General features: G+C 38.2%; 2 protein-coding genes across 3 annotated transcripts in view; both read right to left on the bottom strand.

Moving 5' to 3' along the window:
• Window positions 1-5,080, bottom strand: part of rbm6 (RNA binding motif protein 6) — a 14,413-nt gene extending 9,333 nt beyond the window's left edge. For both annotated transcript variants that reach the window (XM_005724524.2, XM_005724525.2), the window contains exons 1-6: window positions 4,978-5,080; window positions 4,307-4,374; window positions 1,535-3,047; window positions 1,354-1,443; window positions 1,167-1,236; window positions 192-265 (exon numbers count right to left, since the gene is read on the bottom strand). In XM_005724524.2, the coding sequence (XP_005724581.1) occupies window positions 192-265; window positions 1,167-1,236; window positions 1,354-1,443; window positions 1,535-3,047; window positions 4,307-4,353 (1,794 nt within the window). In that variant the 5' untranslated portion in view covers window positions 4,354-4,374; window positions 4,978-5,080. The remainder of the gene's footprint in view (window positions 1-191; window positions 266-1,166; window positions 1,237-1,353; window positions 1,444-1,534; window positions 3,048-4,306; window positions 4,375-4,977) is intronic.
• Window positions 5,081-5,912: 832 nt separating this feature from the next.
• Window positions 5,913-20,526, bottom strand: camkva (CaM kinase-like vesicle-associated a). The gene is made up of 11 exons (XM_005724523.1): window positions 20,252-20,526; window positions 12,388-12,524; window positions 11,524-11,655; window positions 10,175-10,249; window positions 9,900-10,038; window positions 9,628-9,748; window positions 9,446-9,521; window positions 9,190-9,326; window positions 8,535-8,613; window positions 8,337-8,424; window positions 5,913-7,304 (listed from the first exon to the last, which is right to left on the bottom strand). The coding sequence occupies exons 2-11, from the start codon at window positions 12,480-12,482 to the stop codon at window positions 7,023-7,025; spliced, it is 1,224 nt and encodes a 407-aa protein (XP_005724580.1). The 5' UTR covers window positions 12,483-12,524; window positions 20,252-20,526; the 3' UTR covers window positions 5,913-7,022.
• Window positions 20,527-26,610: the final 6,084 nt, after the last annotated feature.

The following is a 26,610-nucleotide window of genomic DNA, read 5'->3' as shown; positions in this document are numbered from 1 at the left end:
ATATATAATAAGAAAAAAAGATCTCTTAAACTGTCGACATCTGACATCATCTCCTCAGCCAAGATGACTTCACTAAGAATTAAAGCAATCCCTTCCATGGTTCTCTTCCTCCCCATTTAATAAATGCCCCCTCAACCCCTAGTAATCCTGATGGAAGAGATGGCCTTCGTAGAGTGACGAGGATGGGCCACCTTGTTGGACTCCATGAAGTGGACTGCATCCTCGAGGTTTAAAAACTCCACATAGGCCGTATCGTAGCTGTAACCTGGGGACAGCATTTGAAATACAGATGGGTTTTTGTTAGTCAATGCCAGTAATGATAGTCACCCAGTGAAACATTACAAGAATGCATTTGTGAATACATCGAGACAAAGCGAGCGAATTTTCACACCTTTACCGACACCCATACCTTTTCAGGAAAACTTTTAGTTTATGCCTTTTTTTTTTTCTTAATCAGTCTTCAGATGACTGACGACATTTCAGACTCGTCATGAAAGGCTTTGATAAGCCAAGCCTTAACAAACCACTGGCAAGTGAGTGTTTGAGTAGAGAGCACCATGGAGACAGAAAAATTTACAATTTGTGTTCATATCTAATCAAAAACGAAAAAAGGCATCCATTTCTGTGAGGTGTTTTGATACATTTGACATGATCTTCACAAAAAAGCTCAGCATCATGAAGGCACTGCGTGTACAGCGACCCACTGAGGAAAACTTTCACACTAAAGCAGATGTTTAAATCAGGAAGATGAACAAAGCGCCAGCAGCGGGCTTTCCATTTCAGATTGGCAGACATCTTTTCCCCACTGATCAGAGTACTTGGATAGCGTCCCCGAAGGACACATTCAGCAAGTCACATGCCACACGTCTTTTTTCTGACGGGTCACCAAATATCACTCTCCAAAAGCTGCTAATATTTAATCTTGCTAAGTCTTTTTAAGCGCTGGCAAAGACCCCAGGTCCTCAAACATGAAAAAGGATTGCAGAAACACCCCACCCCCCTGCTTCTTTTCACTGATCAAGTTACCAGAGACAACCAACAAGAAAAGCAACCAAGAATGTAAAGAAATAAAGAATGCGGAGGTTCGAATGTCGTAAAAGCGAATCGTCAGGACAGACTAGCGAGAAACTGTCCCAAACAGTTCCACAAAGAAATTTCATTCTTACCTGGCACAACCTTCTTGATTTTCATCCCCTGCATTGGCACACCATCACGAGCTGCAAAAGCACCAAGAATCTGCAAAACATTTCAAAATGAGTAAGCTATGTCATGTCTGTCTATGCCAATTAAAAACACAGTATGGTTTAAAAATAGATAATGTAAAAGACAAGGTTGCATTTCTATTTCAATTACCTGCTCCATTGTGGCAGTCTTAGGAATACCAGTTACAGATATAGTATTGGAAACGTTGTCTTCCATTGATGCACTCCTGTAATCTTGATCCTTTCAGGCAGCAGCCATTAAAATATTCAAATATTATTAATACAATATATTGTTAAACAAATACTAGTGAGGAAAAACAAATTACACATACCTTGGAACCAGAATCGCTAAACTTTGAAGGTGAGATTGGTTTAGACTCTTTAAGGAGTTTCTCTGGAGCTTGAAGTTCTTCATGTTTGTAGTCAAAAACCCCTCCAGAGCCTGTTCTGTAATCAATGTCCCTATAGTCCTGATCTCTTGCCTGTATAGTGCTGCTGCTTGGGAAGTCCTGTTCGGGCCCTAGCTTACCCCTTCCAGGTCCTTGATTTGGTGGGATATCCTTCATCTCTTTAAAGCGATCAGTTGGCTCCTGAATTTCGTGTAAAGGATGATTCTTCTCCAAAGGCGGTCTTTCATCACAATTTGATTTATTGTGAATATGCTTTGGGTCTCTTTCTCCAAGCCAATGTTTACCCTCATTTTCTCTTCCTTGAGGGCCAGTGAGGGGACTTATTTGTGGAAGTGGAAGATCTTGTGGGCCTTTGCTTCCAATTGGTGGTAGACCCATGGGAGGAAAGCGATCACCACGAGGAAAGCCAAGATCCTTCCGTGGAAAGTCAACAGATGGTCTATCCCGCTCATTAAAGCCTGGTGGATCCCTAATATTCACATCTCGGCCAAAACCTACAGGTAAGCTGGGTTCAGGTACACCACCCATACCTTTGTTGAAGAAAGAGTTGCTATCCTTTCGACGGTTCTTCCATTCTTCTGCAAGTGTCATCTCTTCACCACTCCGATAATCCATAAGGGGACTGTTACTCTGCTCAGAATATTCTCTCTTTCTGATAGTGTCTACTGCACCCATAAAGTCTGACCTAGGAGGACCGACATCTGGAGGTATGTCTGGTCTTCCTCTGTTTTGTGGAGGGACATCATTATTTCCGAATCTTAAAGGAGATCGATCTCTACCTCTAAATTCAGCTGAAGGTCCGGGACGATTTCTGAAATCCATATCAGAATCAAAGCCACCCCTTGCATTGAAAGGCGGCCCTCCTCTCCTGTCAGTGTCCATCATTCTCCTGTCACGTGCAGCCATGTCCATATCATAGCGACCTGCCTCTCCCATTGGTGGTCTGTCATGCATGTCTATAAATCCATCCTTTCGCTCCATTTGATCCATGGGGAACCCTCTTCTTCCATCAACATTGGGATTGCTAAACCGTGGCATATCGTAATGGAATGGTTCCCTCTCCCTCATATCCATAAACCTGTTTGTTTCTCGAGGCGGCATACCCCTGCCTCCCATATCTACGGAGTTCCTGCCGGGCCCAGGGAGACCTGAAGAATTCACAAGTTTGTCTCTAATGGAATTTTCATAGTGCCGCCGAAGACTGAAATCAGGCTTTTCTCCAGGTCTGAAGAACTCTCTGTTTGGCTCCCTTCCTCGCATATCATGTTGGTCCATATCACGCCCCCTCATGGGTGGCCCATCCATCCTCCTCATTTCCATAGGCGGCAGATCAAGGGGTCTTGGGCCCATATGACCTATATTCATCCCATCTCTACCTCTATAGTCAGGCATGGGACGATCTCTGCCCCCAAACATTTCTCCACGGTGATCACCACTGGAATATATTAATATTTATTAAAATATTATTTAAAACAAAAAACAGGTGCAAGCATGGTAGAACTAAGTGACATCCAATGATTCAATTTAATTGAATTCACTGAGGCTTTATTAGCATGGGTTTCATGAAACAATAGTGCAAAAGCATCAGAATTTATCAAGCTATTTGGATAGTACATCATGACAATAATCTGTACATCATGACAATAATCTGTACATCATGACAATAATCTGTACATCATGACAATAATCTGTACATTAATACAGTTTTATGCTTTATGTTGACAACATGAAAATACAATGTATCACATGCATGTCTGTGTGCATAGGTAATTTAAAGTCCTTAAGTTGTGGCATGTAAATTAAGAATAGGTATTCTTTGAAAGAATATGTATTATGTAGATTTTGCAAATTTAAATATACAAAATCTGAGGATTTACTTTGTTAAAGCAACTTTTACATTTCAGAAAATGAATGTCTGTCTTAACCTCACTTGCTTAACAGTTATCACTGACCACATACAACCTTCATATCATCTTAAGATGTTTATTCTTTTCCATTTTCAAAATTGGATTGATTACATTTTTATACCACCAGCTGTATAGTTTTACACAGACTGGTGTTGGGCTAGGAGTGGGAACTGTATCGTTTCTGAGAAGGACCAGTTAGTCCCAGCACCAAATGACACAGCAGCTGTTGTGTGTGGGGAGATTTAGCATGCAGGTTTTTATAGGTTTGGAAAAACATTTGAGTGAGAATATTTAGTAGAGGTCTGTGTGCTTATCTACATGTATTTGTTTGTGGTTCTTTGTCTACATGAGAAATGCCTTTACAGACTTTTGCTAATAAAGGTTCTGACATGTCCCCCATTGTGTAGTGCTGAGTGGACCTCATTCTTCACTACTCTATAGCAATATGGATAATCTTAAGGCAGATTTGACAGTGAGCGGATATGTTTATCCAGATCAATACAAACATTCGATGGTTCAAGGTAGGTAGCAAAATGTAATGCATAACTTTTTCCAAATTAATGATAGTGCCAAATCACATCAGCAGTCGCTTAAATGCGCTATAAGTTGTAAGGCAAAGACCCTACAATAATTATATACGGTAATAATCTTTCAAAATATGCAAATACATTTCCTACTGCTTGCAAATAGCATTACAGATAAAAACATGTGAAATTGGGCAGAAATAAATACACAATAGCACATCTTAAAGTCAGTATGCGCTTATGACTAAATGATGCTCGTTTACCGAAAGGGTGGTCCTCCCCGTGGTCCTTGCCCTGGTCCATCCCACATTCTTATAAGTCAGTATCCTATCTGCAGAGTAAAAAAAACCCAATTTGCGTTATTATCCACACCATCTAAGCTACCTATGGTACATCGGTCATTTAATAATAAAGATGATAACTACTGGGCTTTGACAGAAAAAAAACCAATAGGACTGATCAGAAATCTTTGAATGCACAGTCACGTGAAAGTGTCCATTTATATGTCAGGAAGAGCGCTATTAGGCCGAAACAAAGATGATTTTCAAAAGATGGCTGCACGGGATAAACATGCAGTGTGGCGTGAGTGCTAATGGTTGCCCACAAAAGAACGGCTCGCTAATTATAGCCATAGGTAGGCCTCACAAAACTACGCCACAACATAGACAAACAATGATGTCCTACTAATTGAACTGCGAAGGAATTCAACGACACGATCGAATCATTTCATCAGCGACATTGTTTTAACTTGTAAGACCGTTGTAACAAAAGTCAGTCTACCGTAAGTGATGAGTGACGCTATCGAAGCTAACGTAACTTGGCTAACGATTAAAGGACGTTTTCGTTTTCCAAGCTTCCAACTGCGCAGCACCTTCACCAAGGCTTATTTTTTTTTACAGTATTATTACGTGTATATTCAGTGTATGGAACCCACCTCGGTTGCTCCTCGAGCTGAGAGTTGATACTGCGAGAATTTGTCGCTCAGACCGTCGATGGCTTGAACGAACTGCCGAAAAATGGAGGCGTGTGCTCTTCTTCTACAGCTGCTGCAGCGCAGACTCGTCTTCTTCGTTTTTGTTATACTATACCTATGCAGGCAGAATTGCTGCCACCCAGCGGTTATTAAATACAATAATAACAAGAAGAAGAAGATGATGATGATCTCCTCCCACTGCACCCCAAAACTTTCTCTGTGGTCTTTCTCTTTTACCTCCTGTCTGGAAGTTCCATGTTCCACTGCCTTTGTCCAGTAGATCCATTATCCTTCCTCTGCACATGTCCAAACCATTTCAGCCATCCCTCTCTAATTTTACCTCTATGACGTGCTTTCTAATTTCTAATCCTGTCCTTTCTGGTCCCTCAAATGAAAATTTAAGCATCTTCCACTCTGCCACCTACAGTTCCTCCTCTCCTTTTTGTTAGTGCCTCATAATAATAATAATAATAATAATAATAATAATAATAATAATAATAATAATAATATGTTTCATATTGGGTGTCCAATTGAGTTTAGTTTTCAAAAATCACTGAAAATCCAATTTACCACAGACAATTATAGAAGCCCCATGCTAAAGTCTAAAGCTTAAAGGCACAATAAACAATATAAATATTGGCTGGGACATTTTATGAACATGCATGTGTTTGCATATGTTGCATCTATTGTTTGTTTTCTGTGTCAGCAATTATCACAGTTTTTAATTAAATACACTTTCTTGGTATAATATTACTGGAATTGCTGATCTGGTCTGACATTGGGCAAAAGGCATGGATTCTTATACTAATTGAGAACCAAACCAAAACATAACAGCACAATCAAATATCAAATACTGTATCATGTAAGTGAAGGGCAACTTCAGAAGAATGTCAGCTTGTTTCAGCAACAGGAGTATTGCTCATTTTATTCATTCACAAGCATTGTAGCAACTTGTTAGCTCAGCTAAAGGTTGCCAAATACACACAATTAAAAAAAATACACATGTATACACATACAATTCAAATATACATAGTCGTACAGAATATGGACTCTGCCATAAACTCTGAGTTTTACTAGCTACGAGTTACAACACAATAACAACTAAAACATCACTCCACACAGAATGCTCTACATCTAGTTTTCAGTGTTTTAAATGAAGTGTCAAAGAGGACGGAACACAATTATCAATACAGCGGCTAAAGACTCTAAACGGAGGCGCAAATAAAACAGCTAAAACATTTCAATGAACTTAGTAAGCATATGTAATCAAGTTGTTCCTCTTGAAACATATTCGTACATGACTGCAACAAATATTAAGGCACTTTAACTTAAAACATATGCTTTCTTATGCCTTAAAATTCTAAGTTGTCAAAAGTTGCCCGGTAGTAGTCATGGTGTCAAATTGAATCCACTGTATTTTATAAAATATTTGAATACCACTCATATTGTACAAGTTTGAAATCTTTAAGACGGCTGAAAAATAATTATTTGGACTTTTAGTTTTATATTCAATTACTTGTGAGATGGTGTGTTGCTGTCTATTTTGGAGAGACTTTTAAATACAACTCTATATATTTATTTTGAAATAAACCTTAGTATCGTTAAATTACCAACTCATAATTTTAGGCCACAAGATATAAACTCAGGATTTTAAGTTCTGAAGCTAAAGTAGCAATTTGCCAAAACAAAGACAAATATATCTATATACAGTGGCAGGTTGAATAAAGTTGAGTTAATTTCACTAAACTACGCTGTGAGTTTTTTATAGTTCTCAAGGAAAACAAACACAACAGAAGACCTACTTTGCAACAAAACAAGGGAGAGTGGCGAACACTATTGAAAGGACTAGTCATTACATAATGCAAAAGGATGAAAGTGAGTTGTTGTGGATTAATTCTGCAAACTGGGGGTAAACTTAGACGGCAAAGACACAATATCATGATGCCAGATTTATTGGCTGTACTGCACATGGGATTGTTGCTCCTCCTTACGTGTTTGACTGAGGCCTAGTCTCCTTTTCTCTGTGGCAACATTTGAGGAACATCACCATTGCACCTTGCCTGCTCTTCCTGTCTGGCTGCACTGAGCAGGGAGAGTGCAGTCTGTGTTTCCGGAGCCTTTTCGCTGCAACCACCTTTCATGTTGGCGGCAACGCCGTCGCTGCCACCTGCTGGAGGAGCAGGAGCACCGCTTGGTGCGTTGGGGTCAGCTGGAGCCCCCGTGGCCCCAGAATCGCCCTGCTCAGATGCTCGAAGTCTCTTCATGAGAGTAGTCACTCTAACAGCTTTCTGTGAGTAACGAAAATGTAGTTCATATAAGATGATTACATACAAGGAAATACATTAGTCCATCTTTTCACTTGTGCTCATCATTGGCAACTTCACTAGCCACTTCATTAGGCACAACTGTTCAACTACTCATTAATGCAAAAATCAATCACATGACAGTATCTTCATGTATTTAGACATGTAGGCAATATCCTTTTGTGCATTGTGCTCTACCTACATACAAGATGTATTCTAATATCTGTAGGTACTTTATATATATTTATATTGTGTGTATTTATAATACAATATAAGATATAATATATAATCATGTAATATAAATCATATAAAACATATAATCTATATTGTATTCTATTTGTCGAACCCTTTTTTTGGACCATGACACCAAAAAATATCCCTAATTTGTGTACAAACTTTGGAATAAATGCCATTCTGATTCTGATCCACTGAGCAATACTGGGAACCAGTAACTCAAGTCTTGAATGCACATCAAAACTTGAACGACATGGGCTACAGAGCAGCTGAAGACCACACCATGTGCCACGCCGCTCAGCTAAAAACAGGAAACCGAGGATACATTTTTCACAAGGCTTATCAACATTGGACAATAGAAGATTAGGAAAAAGTTGCCTGTTTGATTGTAGGTTCATAATTTTGTGTAAACAACATTAAAGCATTCTTCCTTGTGTAAACAATTCAGGTTGCCGTTGGTGGTTTAACAGTCTGCGGTAATTTTCTTGGCACTTTGGGCCCTTTGGTACCAACTGAGCATTATTTAAATGCTACAACCAACAGTTTGAAAGCAAGCAGGTACCATCGAAGTGTGTCTATTTTAAGAAACAGAGTCAAATAAGAGTCATTTTATGGATAAAGAAATATGTTTTAGACAATTTATACAACTAGATATAGCCTGCTAGTTGGATCCTGGGCCACAACTGAATATAACGTATGTATGTAATACACTAAACATTACATTAATTATGTAATTACATTACAGCATTAATTTAATGATGTATACGTCATATGAAGGACTACCTTCCACTTGGCTTTGGCAAAGTTCTTTTCAATTTGTGCACAAACGCCATCCTTGATGTTCTTATCTGAGGCAGCATTGCCAGAAATCCTGAAAATAAGTAACAAAAGAGAGATTTTCCTCCAGTGCCAATCTATTCATCAACTTCATAATTTAACTTGTATTCATGGTACTGTTTACATTTGATTTTGGTTCTTTACCATTCATGGGCTATGGCTTCTTGTGCCGTCAATCGCTGATCTTGGTCCACTTCCATTAAAGATGCCACTAAGCTTTTGGCTGTAAAAAATACAAATAAAATAAACAAACAAACAAGAAATAATATAAAAAATTATTTATACCTTGGACACATCATTTGCAATCTGCCTATTGCAGACACACATACATGCAACCTTGTTTCCAAAAAAGATCAGGAGTTGTGTGAATTCATTTGGGTTACATATCACTTGAGTGCAGATGACCTGAACATCTCAACTCAGGATGTGTTTTAGAGAGACCAGCCGGATGTAGCAGTTTGAGACAGCTGTAGTAAACTAGTCTGACTCGAGTCATGTGATTGCTACTGACTCTTTTAGTACAGAGTCACACTGCTGGATTCTGTCCGTTGTCTAACATCTTTATGGCAGTATGTTCAAAAATATTTAGACAGTGCTGAGTTTTGAGGTATATGCCTGCTGCTGTCTGAGGCTGAGGTAAATAATGGTCCTGATCCCTAAGTGAGAACATACAGGATTTTTTGTTTGGTTTTTTGTTTGCATTCTGTTTTTTTTCCCTACATTTTACACAGCATCTCAACTTTTTTTTAAAATTTTTATAAACAAGGTTGTACAGTCAAATACATTGAGTGTCTCTTACCAGAGTCTGAAATATCATCCCAGTATGGGGAATCAAATTCATAATCCCCTGACAAAATCTTTAGGAAAAGATTCTTATCACGATTATCAGAGTCATCTTCTTCAGCATCATCATAAAAAGGAGGGTTCCCAGACAAACTAATGAGGTAGAAAAATGAGGATAAAAGAATAAGACTTTCTTCCACAAAACTCTAACTTAAAAAAACAAAACAAAACTTGTAATACAAGATACTCTAAGCACATTATGAGCCACTTACAGTATATACATGATCACACCTATGGCCCAGCAGTCCACAGGTCTTCCATATCTCTGTCTCGCCACCACTTCAGGGGCTAGCAGCAAAAACAGGTTTTAAGTATTTTGGCAGGTTTGCACTTTATAGTTAAAAACTAAAGCAGTACAAGATGAATTTTATTGATCTGAACTGATTTTACTCACCAAGATATTCAGGAGTCCCACATGGATCTTTAATGAGTCCATTTTCCAGTTTTGCCAACTGGAAGTCGCTGATAACAATTTTGGAGTGCTTCAAGCGATTAAAGTAGACCAAGTTCTCCAGCTGGTTAAGGAAATGAAAGTTTGTTTGTATCATAGAAAGCATATGATCTTAATGAATGCAACCTTATTACAAGGTGGTCCCTGCATACAGTAATTTATTTGGCCAGTGATGACATGCTGTTGTTTTTCACTAGGTGTCAGCAGTGCAGTACCTTAAGGTTTCTGTGGACGATTTTCAGAGAGTGCAGGTAAGCTACAGCTTCCAACACCTGCCTCATAACATTGCTGGTGTCCCTCTCTGAGTAGTAGCCTTGATCTAAGATCCAGTCAAAGACCTCTCTGCCTGTAGCACTGGCAAAAAAGGACACCTAGATTTAGTACGTCACTTTTTGATAATGCTCTAAAACATTTCACAGATTCAATAAATCGTTTCTTTTGTGAGAGTTGAAGAGGTACAGTGAGCAACAAATGCCCCAAAACTACTCACAGCTCCAGGAAAATAAAGTACTCTTTCTTTGTTTCGAAGGCGTCAACCAGCTGAAGGATGTTGTGATGTTTTACCCTTTGAAGGGAACAGGAGAAAGATGCAGTGACGTAGGTGAGGTTACATGAGAAATAACTGAGTCAGAAAGGATAACAAAATCTCAGTGGTACTCTGTAAAACAAGAGCATAAAACAAGGTAAAGCTGTGTAACTGCAACAGGCAGTTTTTTCCATTACGTCAAAAACTGCCAGCATGGCATCACCACGGTCTAGCTCATCAGAGGGTGAATTTTTAGAACACCAACTAAAACAGTGCAGGCCTTAGTCAAGCAATGACAAATCACCACAATAATATGTCAGTTCTGGGTTCATAAATAATCAACATCTAATGAATTTCAACATGTTCAAAATAAAGATTCAATCAAATCAATCAAATCAAATCAAATCAATTCCTTATTAAACTGATTTGGGACCAAGTATGCTGATTGTTATTATAATTTCTTGTCAGTTGCTGGTATGTTGACCTTTATTATGTATTATTTTTCATGCAAATGTGACAATTGAGTCCTTATCACAATAGGCCCACCGAATGTTACGTGTCATAGAATCTCAGGCTTTTAAAAATAACGTTTTACAGGATAAGAATGGTGGGAGACCCAATGAAAAAATCCTGACCAAAAATGTTTTTAGTTCTAATTTTGTCAGGTCCAATACCCATTTGTCACTAATGAAGACCTCATATTAAAGCACAGCTAACACACTACTTTTATTTAATTTTTTTAAAGTGATGAGCAGTAGTTTTGTTTTTTTACTCATCAGTAAACACTAGATTTAAGCTGCACCTCTTGTGCTCTAATAAACATTTACAAAAGCAGTCCATGTGGGATAAACCCATGTTTATGGTAATGCCATGCCATCTACTGCAATAGTTATGCTCACTGATCTCTCTTTTTCTTCTTCTTCTTCTTTTTTTCTTTTTTTTTTTTAGCAGATTTTCAATATGTTAAAAAGGCATAAGTCATAATTTGGCTGCAAAATAAATATATATTAAAAGGATAAATTAAGGAGTTTACTTCTCAGCTTGGTAGATGGTAAGTAAATTTTGAACATCACCGGACTTATCCTTTAAGCAAAAACAAATATATATGAAACTTGCAATCTGACTTTACTCTGTTTGTCACTTTTGCAATATACCAAACTTGAATATTTTGGCTTTTTCACCACAATGCCCCCTTTTTGGTATTTTTGGCTGAACTCAGAGATAAATGGTCATTTCACATCAGCTTTGCTTCACTGCCAGGTGGCTTCCACACCCCTAAAGCTCTGAAATGAGCAGCGCCATACTTTACTTACATCTTCAAGATCTTAATCTCATTCTTGGCAGCTTTCCTGACTTTCCTTCCATCCTTTTTGTGGAACTTTTTGCATGTGTACATCTTTAAGGTGTTCCGGTCCTTCGCCCGGAATATCTCACAAAACTCCTCTCTGTGTCAATATGGAAAAAAAGCAAACATATATCATATTATGAGTCAAATTCCTCAGAAGTCTGTACTAGAGATGGCATGATACCACTTTTTTATGTCCGATACAGATACCGATATCATAAATTTGGATATCTGCCGATACTGATATGAATCCGATACAGTGTATTTTTTTAATGAATAAAACTTTTTGTGGGCCAAAAACAAACAAGAGAGACGGACTCGCGACAGAAAAGCTGATCAGCTGATCATTGATCAGTTTCATGATTGAAGTAGCAACAGGAGAGGGAGGGGAGAGAAGAGGCAGTCGCTCCAAATATCGGTTGTTAAGCTTAACGTGGGAATGCTTTACAAACATTCAGAGATGAACTTACACACTTGCTTTACTTCTCTCTGGGATAACTTTCTTGGAGATGAAATGCCGGTTTGGCAGCACATAGCGAGGCTCCAAATGCTCAATCAGACCGCCGACAGGTCTCGCACGCCACAGCCGCTCTATCACGTGAGGCATACTGCTCCGATGTGCTAAGGTTCTGAGCTGAGTTATGCCATGTCGCAAATTTTGTGAGGTGCTTTTGTGATATTTAATGGATCAGATTACATTTTTTATTTCTCTCCAATATCCGATCCAGTAATTTACGTCAGTATCGGAGCGATACCGATACGCGATATCGGATCGGTCCATCCCTACTATGTACACACTTGTCAGCATTCAGATAGGGAAAAATTTACTCACGATTTAACAATTTGTCCGAGGTCATACTTGTCGGTCACCTCTGAGGGACTGTTGTAATCCTTCTTCTCCCCGAGTGTCAAACAGCCAAATGGCATGGCAGCTCGTGCCCTAGCCGGGGAATATCTTGCCAACACAACCTGCCAACGATGGGTAATAAGTGAAGAGATAACATATGAGTATAGCTTTGTTTTGAAAGATAACGGCATAGTACATAGTATTTGCTAAATACTGTAAACAACATTATTGCACACGAGTTTTAAAAGCTGTGCTAAAAATTACTTGAGAACGAAATAAACTGTTTCATTAATGACACTAAAAGAAATAGGGGGAATGGTTTCTCAGCGATGCGTTTAGCATTAAATGAGTAAATGCAGTAAATCAGTGCACACATTTGCAGGAAGCAAAACTCTCTTTCTCTGGAATCTTTTTGGTTGTACATCTGAGACTAGGCAGGCATAATTGAGCTTGTGGGAGCAAATTATTTCAAATTACCACAAGAGCAACACAACATAAAAATTAAAAATTTCAGTAATCTTCTTCGGGGAACTCAGTGAGACCGGCAAGCGTGCTTCTTTCCATCCTGCAGTGAGTCAGCCCTGTACTGCAGGAGCAGCAGCTTTCATTTGTCTGTTTTCTGCAGTAAAGAATATTCAGGTGGATCTGACCTTGTGCAACAGCTGACATTTTTTCTGCTTTTGTATATGCTAAACTGCTTAAAATTTGGAAAAGCTGTTGCCCTGTTGGCTTTGAAATAACAAGAGAAAACACCACAATATTAACATATAAACCCGTACATGTTCACTGTCAACCAGTAGGAAGAATTCAATTATAAGAATTAAGAAAATATACGAGAAAATCTATTAGAGAATAATATTATTGTCCAAGTACTGTACTACAACAAAGTAAGTGGGAGTTTATGATCACAAAACTAATGAATAACATGCAGTGTAAGCCACATGGCTTCCCAAAAAGAAGTTCAGTGCCTTCATTCGAATACGTAACTGTGTGTCAGACAAATATTATAATGCTGGAAAATGTGAAATCACATAGGATAATTTATTAAATGCTTATCTTTTTTGGTCAATCTTCCCAAGGACACCAACAGAGTAATGTAAAACAATTTAGACTCTAATAATATAGTCTGTGATTTATACAGCGATTTTATGGTTTGAGTCAAAACACTGACAGGTTCCAACAATGTGTATTAGTTCTCCATGTTCCGTGAACAACAGCTTCCACACACATCATGTATGTGATCCATCCATCCATGCATGGGTGGCGATTGACTGATTGGAGCCCATCAGAGATGTTACAGGACGAAAGAATGAAAAGCTGAAATCCTGGGTACAGCCTGGACAGGTTGCCAGTGTATTTTCATGCAGGTTTTATTTAACTCAGTTCTGCAGAAATCCCAGGTTCTGAACCACCAATTAATTTTCTATAACACAAATCTCGATATGTTGTAAGATAAACAACATAAATATGAGAATTTTCAGTATATGGGAAAAAACTTTTACTAAATATGTCAATCATACATCATAAATAACCTACAGCTTTCATAAATACAAAACACTTTGAGTGCACTGGTCTCTCTAATGACCAAAATAACAGAGCTTACAAATACATAACAACATAAATCCTTAACTGTAGGATAAATGACTGCATGCAGGATGACATTTCCAACTGTATGCCACAAAAAGCCCAATAAATTAAATTCACCCACATGAATTCCTCTAACAGGTTTCTATGCCAATTTCACAGCCTGGCTACATAACCCCGCTGCTTTTTTTCATCATGAAAATTGGAGCACTTTTATGGACACAGAGTGATCTAACACTGGATCATTTGCTATAACGTGTTCTCAGAGCAACGGCATTTTGTGTCTCGCCTTTGCTTTGAATTAGTTATCTACTTTGCTTAGAGACCTTCTGTCTTGTGAGATCAGTGCAAGCAGCTGGTGGTCAAAGTGTTTACCAGCTGGGCTTCTGGTTTCAATTCTAGGTAAGAACTCAAACTTTGCTTTGAAATTACACATAACTTTAAATTCTGATAACCTGAGCTGATGCGGCTGAACAAGTCCACAACTGCCAGCTAAAATTACTGATGACATAGGATCTGTGTGTGGATAACAGACTATTTTTTTGGCAGGCCTTACAATGGAAGTAGCAGCCAGTGCAGAAGAGTGGGAGTACAAAAATTCTGACTGAGGTGTTGAGTGATAGCCTCAGTCAAGACCAGAGATAAAGATTTCTCCCGGCTGCTGCATCCAGTAATATCTGTAGTACAGCAAGGTGTAACATATTTTAAGAAGATGTTCTTTCAGTGCACTTTTTAACAATGTATTGCTTAAGAGTAATTGTGAATCAAGATAGCACCCTCGACACTGGGATGGTATAGGTGACCAAATGTTCTCAAGGAGACTCTCCAAAGACATCTATGGGAGATGGTGACGCTGCAGTATCTGAACGCCTTATCTTTTCTAGCGATATTCCAAATTTTAGCTTCTTTTTAAGCAATCTAAGAAATGACACAAGTCAGGTTAATATGTCACCATAAGGCTATTTAGTGGTTTAGTGGAAAGACACAGTTTCCAACTTCTTTATCGCTTGGATTTTGTGTTTGCAAAGTGCTCTTTCTGTAAACAAATTGATAACAATTCTAAAATGCAGCATCCTTTATTAGACTTCAGCAGATGACCTTTATTGCATTTTTTACACATCTTCTATCTCTACCTGTATGTACTGTAAAATCTTTGACGCATGAGGTTCATATCATTAGTACTAGGGTAAGCAATGCAGTAGGTAGTTACAGTACAACTATTATTAATTTAAGAGCTATGTAATTGTGTGTGAATAGGAATGCGGACACATTATGCAAGTTACCAGCATTTCTAAGTCACTGTTACTTATGTGGTAAAAAGTAATCCACCCACTCTTTGACTACAAACAGGCCACTTTTATTTTGAGCACGCTAAAGTGAAGGTGGGGGTCAACTTGGAGTAGCCAAAGGGATCAAGTCTCTTCTTTTCAGCCATTACTTTTTTGTTATTTAAGTCCATCCCAGACTTTACTCAAGGTTGTGTTTTTTCATCAGTGTGCACAAGCAGGAGATGTTTCCTGGGGGGTGAGTGAAAGACCGAGAGTGCTGCAAACTAAAAGCACGCGATCCATCTCCTCCTGCAGAGCTCTAGCCTAAACAATTCCATACTTCAGTTTACCATTTGCCTGGTGAAAATGCAGAACACAACAGTGTGGCTCTCCTCTGTCCTAAAGGGGCGAGCTTTCACTTCTAGAGTATGGGAGCGTTTGAAAGATATGCCCAAGCTAAATCACATCCTCTGCATCAATCTGACAAGAATAATACCCAGACTCACCATTAGCATTTTCTCTCACTCAGATTGATACAACTCTGTTGTCTGGGTATCAGAATAATTTCTTTTCATTATACATACACCAGTCCTGTAAGGCTCATTTAGACCAACGGAAGAAAACATACTACGTACGTGAGGACACAAACGCACACATTTTGCTTTCATTGTTTGTGTTTATTCAACCAGAATTCATGATCTTATTTAACCTCACTTATAAAAGGGCTTGAACAAAAACTAGGCCGCAAGCATATTTAGTAAGGTCTGACCAGAGTTTTAAGAAACAAGCATTTTATCTCATGGCCTCTGTTTCTCACCACACAGCCAATAGCTACCGCAGAAAGACAGACAATATCATGAATGCCAAGCAGAATTAGAAGGTAAGGCGGATGTCAGACCAGTTAATACAATTATCAGACCTCACAATGAATCACAGATCCCTACACCTGTTCTCATAAGCTTGAGTCACAGGACGGCTCAGCAAACAATAAACAGAAATATGGCAAGTTGGGCAGAATTTTGTGTGCACATGTTTTTCCCCTTTCAAAGCAATCTTTGAGATAAGAAGCAGTTCTTCAGCAGAAGACAGAAAAAAAAAGATAGAAGACACTTGACTATTGCTGAGTCAGGGGTCTTTTATCTATGCTTTTTGAAAGAGCTGAATGAAGCGCTCTTCAGTAATGGGGATGTAAATTATGTCTCAAATTAAGTCGCTGAGCTCAACTTAAAAAAAGAAAAATATAACTAGCGACACCCTTGGTGAATAATGACAAAGGCAGAACGGTGTGATTAGAAAACAAATTAATAAAAAAAAAAATGATGTCACTGTCCAGCTGCTGATTGGTAGCATAAAGTAGTAGCTCAGGTTATTTTGTTTTCAGTAATAACAACTTTAATATACAGCCTACAAAGCTGACAGTCGTGATGCGTGGGGTTTGAATAGACACCTTTTTTTTTTACAGAGGTTTTGCAACATTAAAAACCAAACACAAAAAACTCCCATTTCTATGCTGAAATGGGATTTAAACAAAAGTGAACAAAAAGGTCAAAAATGTATAAAGAAAAAGAAAAAATGATCCCCCTGAACTTGAATGTGATGTATAATATCTGACAAGAAACCAAGAAGCAATTTGTGTTTAGGTCTCTGTCCTTTTCATTGACTTTGTTGTTGTTATTCACTAGCTGGAGTTGCATTTGTTTTATTGATAGTGACAGTGGGATGAAATGTATGTATGTTACAAAAATGAAACTGTGAGTACACTGAGCCATAGAGCTGCAGTCGCATAATGCTCCCACTGACCCTTTATTAAGGAAAATAAATTACATACATCTGGAACACATTACCAACTGGACATGGTCCTGCCACAAAGGGTACTAAAATATAAGCCTTTGTCTGTAAATATCATCCTAGGGCACATCTCAGCTGCCTACCACCGGTCTAATTTTGAAGAATAAGATTAATGAGGATGGATGGCACTTTTTCACATTGCGTTCCAGCAGTTGCACAACACTGCCTAACCTTAGGGGACTATTATGATTCAAAATAAAATCTTTGAGGGATGAGGCATGTCTGCGTTTTTGTTCTGCTCATGCTGATGTGAGTTTGAGAAGAAAAAAAAGCCTGGAAATTTGCATTATGCATTATATTCTAGCAGTTAAAAATGACAGCAATGTATCAGAATTTTAAAATAATCAGTGTTTTTAAGCAGTCTCACCTAGGCTGCAGTGCCTGAATGGCATGAACGTGTTAAGTTTAAATATGGCTAAAAATAATAACCATCATCTGCATTCAGTAAGTAAAAAAAAGTATGACTGTGGAGCTGGGTGGAAAAGATTTGGATATTTTATTTTATGTGTTAAAATACTGAGTTCAACACAATGCCAGAAGTTTATAAATTTTAATTTTAAAAACATCCTAAATAAAAATTTGATTTCATGAATTTACTGATTTCAGCTTGCAATTGTCTTTTTTTTTTTTTGTAATTTAATGAATTGGCAATCATGAATATGTACATGAAGTAATTTCATGTGTTTTTATGCGTTATGCTTCACTCATTTTGCTTTATTAAATAAACTATTATCTAATAAACCCTAAAATGCTAAGACATTACATGTTCAATGTTCCTGCAGTGACATTGTATTTATAATCCATCTTATAACTGCATGTTGTTTCACTGTAATAAAGCTTTGTCTCTTTTGGTCTTCTAAGCAGCATAATTGATATGCTGAGTCATGTTGAACAACTGTGATGGAAACTGGATGATGTGTACCGATTTTCCCCAAAGCAGACGTTCATTTTACGGATACTATTTACTGTCGTTGCCTTGTTTACTTGTTTTATGTTCTAGTAGACCACTAGTACGCATACTTCACAATGTAATGGGTGTGTTTGTGTAGGAGGTAACAACTGACAACCTCTGAAGGCAGTTTGGAAGAACATAAACCTTTTTTGGGGGGGTCTGGAGAACATTTTTTTTCTTTTACTGTGCTTTTGTTGTTAGGGTTGCCCGTGACATTTTACCGACATGACTACAAGCGTCCTTATTTATTCCTGATTTATTTATATATTCATTTTTAAATAAATGTTTCTTGCTGCTATTTTGGAATTGGATTGTTTGTCAAAGCCATGTGAGACAGTGGCAGCAGGCCAGAGCTGTGGATTTGGCCACAGCTGAGGCTCTTCAAAGGAAACTGCTTGGTGACAGGGGGCAGATGGCAGTGATAATATCTGAGCCAAATTTTATAGCTTGTAATGCTTCATTTATGATTAAAATGTCCCTCTTGCTAGCTGTGAATGCAAAGCACACATTTACATTTTTCATTTTCCGACACATTAAGGCAGAAATGAACACAGGCGAAAGAAAAGTGTTTGTTTTGTCCCAACCCACCCAACCCCACCCCTCCTCGAACGGCAGGTCCAGTGAGGTGGAGAAAATTGTTGAGTATGAATCAGTCCTTTTTTGTGCTTGCTTGTGCAATGCACTGACTCGTACCATTCAACTCTTTTCTGAAGCATCACTGGCTCATCTTACCACTTTCTTCTGATGTTGTTTTGTTGCCATGGTTTCCAAGAGCTACAGTATGCATTGTGGCACCGTCTGTACAGAACAGCTCTCTGTGCTCTCACTGGCATTACTCCCCAAAACCACTGCCACTTCATGTGACCGAAACTCTATTAAAAGAGTTTACAGAACGAAACTTCAAAAAATATTAACCGAGGTAATTAATCGAGAAAGATACTGAAGCTTGTTCACCACAATACTCTGACACTATACCAGAGCGGTGTATGACCCAGTTATCAGACAGCTACTTTAACCTACTGGAATGCACCACTGCATAGAAATATTAAATTCAGTGTATAGCTTGCTACATGAACTGAAAACCACAGCTCTCTTCAGGTAAGCCCTTTCCACACTCTTCTCAGTGATGAATCTTTTACTGTTTCTTGGAAAGAAGAACCACCAAAGCAGAGTGTGGTGTGTCTACATCTCTGTTTGTAAATATATGTAAATACTGGATATTCATACATGCACATTCTAATATGCATTTCCAAATTCTGCATTTAAACACAGCATCTCTTATCACTGTATCATTGTATCAAGTCTCTTGTTTTCTGCACCAGGTTTTCCAAACTTCTGTGCGCTAATTACAAATTCCCACTCCTTTAATGCTGTGTAATTGATCCAAATCCGTAATGACTAAAATGACACGTCACTGCAATCCTTTCAAGAGCCACTACAGGTATACAAGGGCACCCTTATGGCTTTCTTTTTTTAAAATGGTTTATTCTAGGAGACAGTCACTTGGACTGTTGTGCTTCTTCTGGGAAAGTGTTCAAAACGTCAAAGCACTCTCCCTCCTTCTGGGGTGTAAGAAGTGGTGGCCAAAGTAAGTGGGGATTGTAAGCTCGCTGGCTGTGAAAAGATGACAAATAATGACAAGGAGGCATGGACACCGCGAGACTGTTAAAATGTGAACTGAAGAAGTACTGCAGTCTGAGTGCAGGGAGAAGACGCCTTATGTAAATCTGGAGCGCAGTTTGAGCAAGTCTATGAACTACCGCTTCAAAATTTTAGATTTTGAAATAAGTTATGATAATGAAGAGTATATGCAAACTTGCCATCGGCAGCAAAACCGATTTCACCGTTATTAGTCTTCCTATAGGAATACACTGACAGCCCAGTAGCTCATGCAGGTTTAACAGTTTATGCATAGCTCAAAAAATGCGCTTAGCACAGGTTCGTCCGATGTCACCGATCCTGCTGTTTTCTGAAATCACGTGAGAATGTCTGCTATTCCTACCAAAATGTTTAATTCCTCCAAAAGTTTTCAAAACATCTCGGCTGTGTTGTGTTTTGGTATCAAAGACGGTCATTCGCGTTACTGAATAAATAAACCTCGGAGAACATCCCTCAACAATTTCACTTATCGTTTTTGTTTTCAGTGTTTTGCAGTCTTATGACACTAATCCAAATTACGCAAACTGTACTCACTTACCTTCAACGAAGTCAACTGGTACTCGGTAATCCAAGTCTTTGCGTAATATTCGAGTATTTGACTGCGGCTTCACTTTTCTTTGGATGCATCCACTGATGTCCCAGCGTGCTATCACAGAGATATAAGATACTCGAGCGTTTCCAACAAGTCAGCGTATTCACGGGAGTATTACGTGAACGTTTGATGGTAACCGCGGACTATGATGCAGAAAGGAGGGGAAGCGTGTGTGCGCGCGAGTGCGACCCACTGTGTAGCAGTGTTTGGAGCACTATATACGTGCACCACTGCATCAATTATGCTTTGAAAGCAAAGTATATTTAGGGAGATGTCTCAAAATGGGGCTTGGAGGAACAGGGGGAAAAAGGCTTCTTTTTTAATAGAACGAAAATCTCGTTGCTACTTCCACGAGGAAGACTGGAAGTAATTCCATTTTAAATGGCCATTTCCTTTCATTAGATTTCTTTCATCCCTGAAGAAAGAAGGGTGCAGCCTACCTTTAGGGTGAACTTTCAGTACACCTTGTGGTTAACCAAATAACAGCATATTTAGTCATGAAATTAGAGTTGCAGGAAGATACATAGATAAAGTACCATCATCAAAGATCAAGTAATCCTGCAAGATGTTTGACTGGAAAACATCTCAAACACAAGCAGCACAATTCCATCATGTATCAACGAGACTAGGGCAGTACCTTCAACTTCACAAAAACTGCAAGCTGTCTATGATATATTTTCCAATATATTTTCCAGAGTATAACCTATACTCATGTTAAAAACCACCTGCTATGTTAAGCAACTGACTAGGAGGCAACATGCTTTCTCCTTTATTTCTCCACAGAGCGCATTCATATCCATTTTTACCAACTTATTAAAGTGTATTGATTTCTGATGCCTTTTAATTTGCTGTGATGAACTGGATTGAAGGTTTATGTCCATGCAGCTTGATTGTCAGATCAAACCGAAAGCCAGGGAGTACAAGAATGCCAGTCCAAAGTATCTTTGGGAAATAACTGGCAGTAAAGTGAGTAACACAAGATTAGTTTAGTACATTAACTGTATCCCTTATCCAGAGCTGCTACACAACATAAAAATTAACCTGTGCAAGAAAAAAAAAGGATCACCAAGCACAGTTTTGTTTTTCATCTCTTGAGCTGATACTGGTACAGGGCTCACTCAAGCCTCTGAAGAGGTGATTACATGAGGTAGAAATAACATTAACAACACACTTCTGGAGCAGGTGCTATCCTCAACCTCTTCACAGACCGTGTGGGTGCTGTGTGTCATGGTGAAATTGCTGAAAATGCGCAGGTTTGAAAATAAACATCTATTACGTGGTTCTTTCCGCTCATATTTTTAATGCATATAAAGTTTAGTTAGTTTAGACAACAGAAATCTGTCATTTTTAGAGCTCGCTGAGTGCAGTGAAAACAGATATCACCATAAGTAACTTTGCAATTATGTACAGGTATGCAGAGGATCTGCAGGGATTTTAGATTGTAGGCAGACTCTGTAGCACTGCCTTATATAACAGGAGTGTCTCTCCTTTCCGAAAATGAGTAACGCCGCTAAAAGGCCATTGGGATAACTGGAAAGAGTGTGGTGGAGCATCTTTAACCTGCTCCCCACCTACCCACAAAACCACCTACTCTCTCTTTTCTGACTCCCTGTAATATATGGCTCTCCAGAATTCTGGTTGTCTTAGGAGTACAAGTTGTGCTGTATCACAAATCTGAATCCTGAAATTTTATATACTGTTGTCAAAATTTATAAACTACTATAGGTTTAAAATCCTCTCTCCAGCCATCCATTAAATTTTAAAGTGGAAGCATTTAAAGCCAAAAGAGCTCAGAAATACAGCTCCCACTAAAAGTGCTGCAAAAGAAGCACCTTTTCTAATGAAAATTAACAAGACTGCATGGAGTTTTCATCAAAAGTGAGGCCTCTGTATTTCCTGAAAACCAATATTATTAGATAAAAGATATTTGGAGAGTGTCCAGGGTTCTTGAGACACTGTCTAGAACAGTCATAAAGAATCTAGTGTGACAGCCTTGAGACGTGATACTTCCCTGTGCTTTGAGTGGTCAGCAAGTCCAAAAAAGTGTTATATAAATCTAATTCATTGTCAAAGGAGCTGAAGGACAGCAGGTCATTTTAGATATGTATAATGAAGGATTGCAACATGTGTAGAATATGTATTTACTCCACACCCGTGTTTACATTTGAATATTTGTATGTCCACATGCTCGATACAACTGCAAGATTGGCTCTGACATCAATGTTGTCCGTGTGCTGTCACCATAGTAACAGCCTCTTAGGGACAAGGATTTTGCAGTGTGGTGCCATTTGATAGAAGAAACTGTAGTGCAAGTCATTTTGCACTAACAAATCTCACAACAGGTATCTTTAAAACAACCATGAGCATCATTTTCAGATCTAAGAGACTCCGGGGTTGGTTGTAATTTAATTCTTGCTGCTGAATTGAAATTAAAATCCAATGATTTTAGCGCCTCGAAAGTTTAGACAAACATTTTTCACATTTATTGAGTCTCGTCGGCCTGAAGACCCTCGTATCTCTGAGCTTTGGTTCACTGTGCACACTTCACTCTTATTTTACTCTTATTTAATGTTGGATATTTATTAGTTACATGTCTAATTCATTGCGTCACGATGAGAAACTTGCACAGACAGCCATTTCAAAGTGAATCACATTAATGTGGATTTCGACCTTCAGCAGTCATTGCAAATTTGGTTAACGGCAACAGACTGTATCATTTTTATGAATGCGGAATTCAGAATTAATAACTACCCATTGTTAAAGCTATTTTGCCTTGTGCATTTGAAAGGATGTTAAATATGTTTTATCTAATAAAGAGAAACACTCTCTACTTAGTTCTTTCCTGAACAAAACATGCACTATATCCCCCTAATGTGATTTATATCATTCGTAATTAACCACAGGCTTTTTAGTCGGTCATACAGTAAAAGCATACGCAAAAGTGGAATCTGCGTCATTAAGCTCGCAGGCACTACCTCACTGTGCTTCTCAGAAACTACTCAATGCTCTGCTCATCCTTATGTTACCATGGCTGCATGTAGTTAATCCAGCATTTGTAAGTCTGTGAATGGACTCAAATGGCTCCCTGCTTAACAGGTCCAAGATGTTTGTCTTTTTGTCTGTGTCTGAAATCAGTTCCTTCAGTGAAGGATTTCAAATACAGAGTGGGTTTTGTTAATACCACACCAGACATGACAAGAATTTATCCCAGTACATTATGTTACACCTTCTAGATCTTGAGAAAAGACAGAAAAAAGTTATTCCAGCAGATCAAACAATGTTGTTAAATCAGCACAATTTCTTCTCTGTTTTATTGAAAAGAAAAAAAATGTTTTTTTTTTTTTTTTTCACTTCTTTGCAGAAAAGGCTTTGCTCTTAAATCCTTTTCTGACCAAAATATTTTTTTTCTTCACAATGCTGTACTCATGTTTGTAAAAAGATGAGTCAACTTATATTTTAACTTAGTTGCCATAGAAACCAAAACCAATAGTCATGGGGTCTGTGATGAAAACCTTTGAAGGACTGAAGGCATGCTTCTCAAGCATCAGTGGAGACCTTGACAGCTATTACAGCAGTCTCTTAAGACATAAAGAAAGACTTCATGTGAACACATTCCCATTTATTCAATGTAACATATAAACACTGCGGCAAAATGCAAATAGTAGTCCAGCGGGAAGGTTAATGCAGAAGACCAATGTTAAAATTAAAATAATAATGTGGAGTAAGGCAGAAAGGGTTCTAAATGAGAAGACCTTTAAATAATTTGAAAAGGACATCTTTAACTCGATTACATTACAATAATATGTTTAGTCTTGGTGCATTACACAGAATTACTCTTGTAATGATTAGAGCATACAACATGATAGTGTATGTATTCACTGTCATTTATCCATTCATACAAAATGCAGTGTTTTACATTTAAAAGTAAAACCACAAGTAAATGTTAGTTTTTAATGTTGTTTTAGGTGCTTAACACTGCCACCTCACAGAAAGAAGGCCCTGAGTTTGTATCCAAGTCAGGGTCTTTCTCTGTAACGTTTGCATGTTCTTCCTGTGCTTGTGTGGGTTCTTTCCAGGTACTCTGGCTTCCTCCGACAGTCCAAAGACATGAATGTTAACCACAGGTGTGAATGGTTATCTACCTCTATGTTAATCTAGGGTGTGCATCGCCTATTGCCCTACAACAGCTGGGGTAGGCTCCAGCCCCAACTATGATTTGTATAAGCTGAAGAAAATGGATGGACGTAAAATAATATTCAAGCTAGTCAACAAATCCAAGTTACAATAATGTTTCAATTAATACTCTAGTATCATGCATTTATTCTCCATTTATTATACTGGAGCTTTGACCTGTTCAAGTAAGAATCAGCAGCAATGTATCCCTCCCTGTGTTGTGTCCTTAGCGTTCTGATAAAACTGAATCTCAGTGAGCAAATTCAACTGGACCTCTCCATGATGTTTTAGTAATTGCGATCATTTGTGAGTTTGTTGTTTGTGTTTGTTGTTTTGACATTTAGGTAAATTGACCCTCAAGAGTAATCAGCCATAAACAGTTGGAGAAGTCATTTGAAATTTGATTGGTTTTTGCCTCCTTACAGGAAAGCAGACTCAGTGTCACAGATGATACCCTCACACTTCAAGCAGAACATTTGGCGCTCTTTGAGGTTACCATAGCTACCCAACACAGTGAGACTGGATGTCCATGATGTTGGTCAGCTCATAACTAGTGATGCATGCATGTATTCTGTGTCAAAGCAAACAGCCCATAATAATCTACCGCATCATGTGTCGAAGTGAGCTAAGCGGGAAAAATATCAGGTCATGTAACATGCTCCTAAATTTTAGTAAAGAGAGGGAAATTTGGGGGAGCAAACTTTAGTTTGGTGCACTACATTGTTTGGCACTGTTCGTGGAACAAAGCAACAACAATGAACAAATTAGCGAATTTTAAAGGTTTCATATCCTAATAAGTACTGAAGTCTCTGTGCTTGTGTTGAAAGGCAATTTATCTCTGAGTTCTCTTGCGCTAATTCACAGTTTATGAGGCTTGCCTTTGGGTTTTCACCAGCAGTTAACCACTTTCATAAACAGTGGGACTCTTTCCTAATTGCTGCAGGCTATGGTGGATGCAGAAATATTACACTTGATACACTGTTATAGTTTAAAAAAAAAAAAAAAGGGGGGGTGAGCAGATTAAGTCTACAAAAAAAGATATTGGATGTGTCTTTTATGAAACTTCAGTGTCGATGATTAATATTACAGATTCTACTTCTGCAACCCACAAAAGAATGTTACACCTATAAAGAGAAACATATAATCTGTCTACATTTCAGTTGAATGAGCTGACCTTTAATCAAATAAATATGTTCCTTGCAGGTATTGGGTGGTACCAAGAGAGAGATATAGGTCACTACAATATCCGCATAATGAAGATGATATATATATATATATTCAGAGTATTCCCAGTGATGTATTCACTTTGGGAAATGCAGTATAATAATCCTTCTAATTAATCATGGGATGGAAAATAACCGTTAGTTACTCAATACTTGAATGGGTGTTATTCTCTCACATATGTATATTTGTGTTCCAGTCTGATTTTATTTATTCCCTCGACAAAACAGTCATACGTGAAAATTATGAATAGATTATAAAACATGCATAAAGCCGTTTGCTAATTTTCAACCATATCTCTCTGCCTTCCTACACACCTCTGGTATCAAATGATGGTTGTCATGGCAACAGGCTCACAAGCAACAACAGGGCTTTTGGAAGACAAATACATATCAGCATAACAGAAAATCTCTCTTATCCACATTTTCTGTCTACAAACCTGTCTGAACTCTGGTAACGAATGCTAACATGGTTCACGTGGTTCGTTTTTTCCCTGTCATGAACAAATTTCCATGTAAACTCTGTAAACGTGGGCAAATTGGTGGGTTTTGGCCACTGAAAATACGTGACATTTAAAGAACGCATGGAAAGTGTCTTGTTGGTGTTCGGTACAGCAGGACAGGCATATGTAATGAATGTAATGAGGAAAGCTGGCGCCTTTCTGTTTGAAGTTTATGATCAGTGTGAACTCCTTGGACTGCTCTGGTGTTTCCTTTGGGTATAAGGAGAAATTTGAGTATTTCATACTTGAAAAACAAAAATAACTCAAATAATATAATTTTAATATTGAAATATAAGTAGAATTTAAATGAGCCTTTAAAATTTTTATGCTTGATAGCAGTTATGACATAGTTCTTAATTGTTATTGTTGTCGACTTGACCATAAGCTTAGCACAAGAAAGTCATGTAGT

This window comes from Pundamilia nyererei, unplaced genomic scaffold (assembly GCF_000239375.1).
Source record: "Pundamilia nyererei isolate P.nyererei 1_Seehausen unplaced genomic scaffold, PunNye1.0 scaffold00012, whole genome shotgun sequence".
Lineage (NCBI taxonomy): Eukaryota > Metazoa > Chordata > Actinopteri > Cichliformes > Cichlidae > Pundamilia > Pundamilia nyererei.
The sequence above is the reverse complement of the archived record's forward strand: the minus strand, read 5'-3'. Positions and strand labels throughout refer to the sequence as shown.

Coding starts and splice junctions, on each gene's coding strand:
- camkva (XM_005724523.1), bottom strand. CDS start 12,482: ATGCCATTTGGCTGTTTGACACTCGGGGAGAAGAAGGATTACAACAGT. Junction 11,656..12,387: donor CTCGGACAAATTGTTAAATC/GTGAGTAAATTT, acceptor ATATTGACACAG/AGAGGAGTTTTGTGAGATAT. Junction 8,425..8,534: donor GAAGCCATAGCCCATGAATG/GTAAAGAACCAA, acceptor ACTTATTTTCAG/GATTTCTGGCAATGCTGCCT.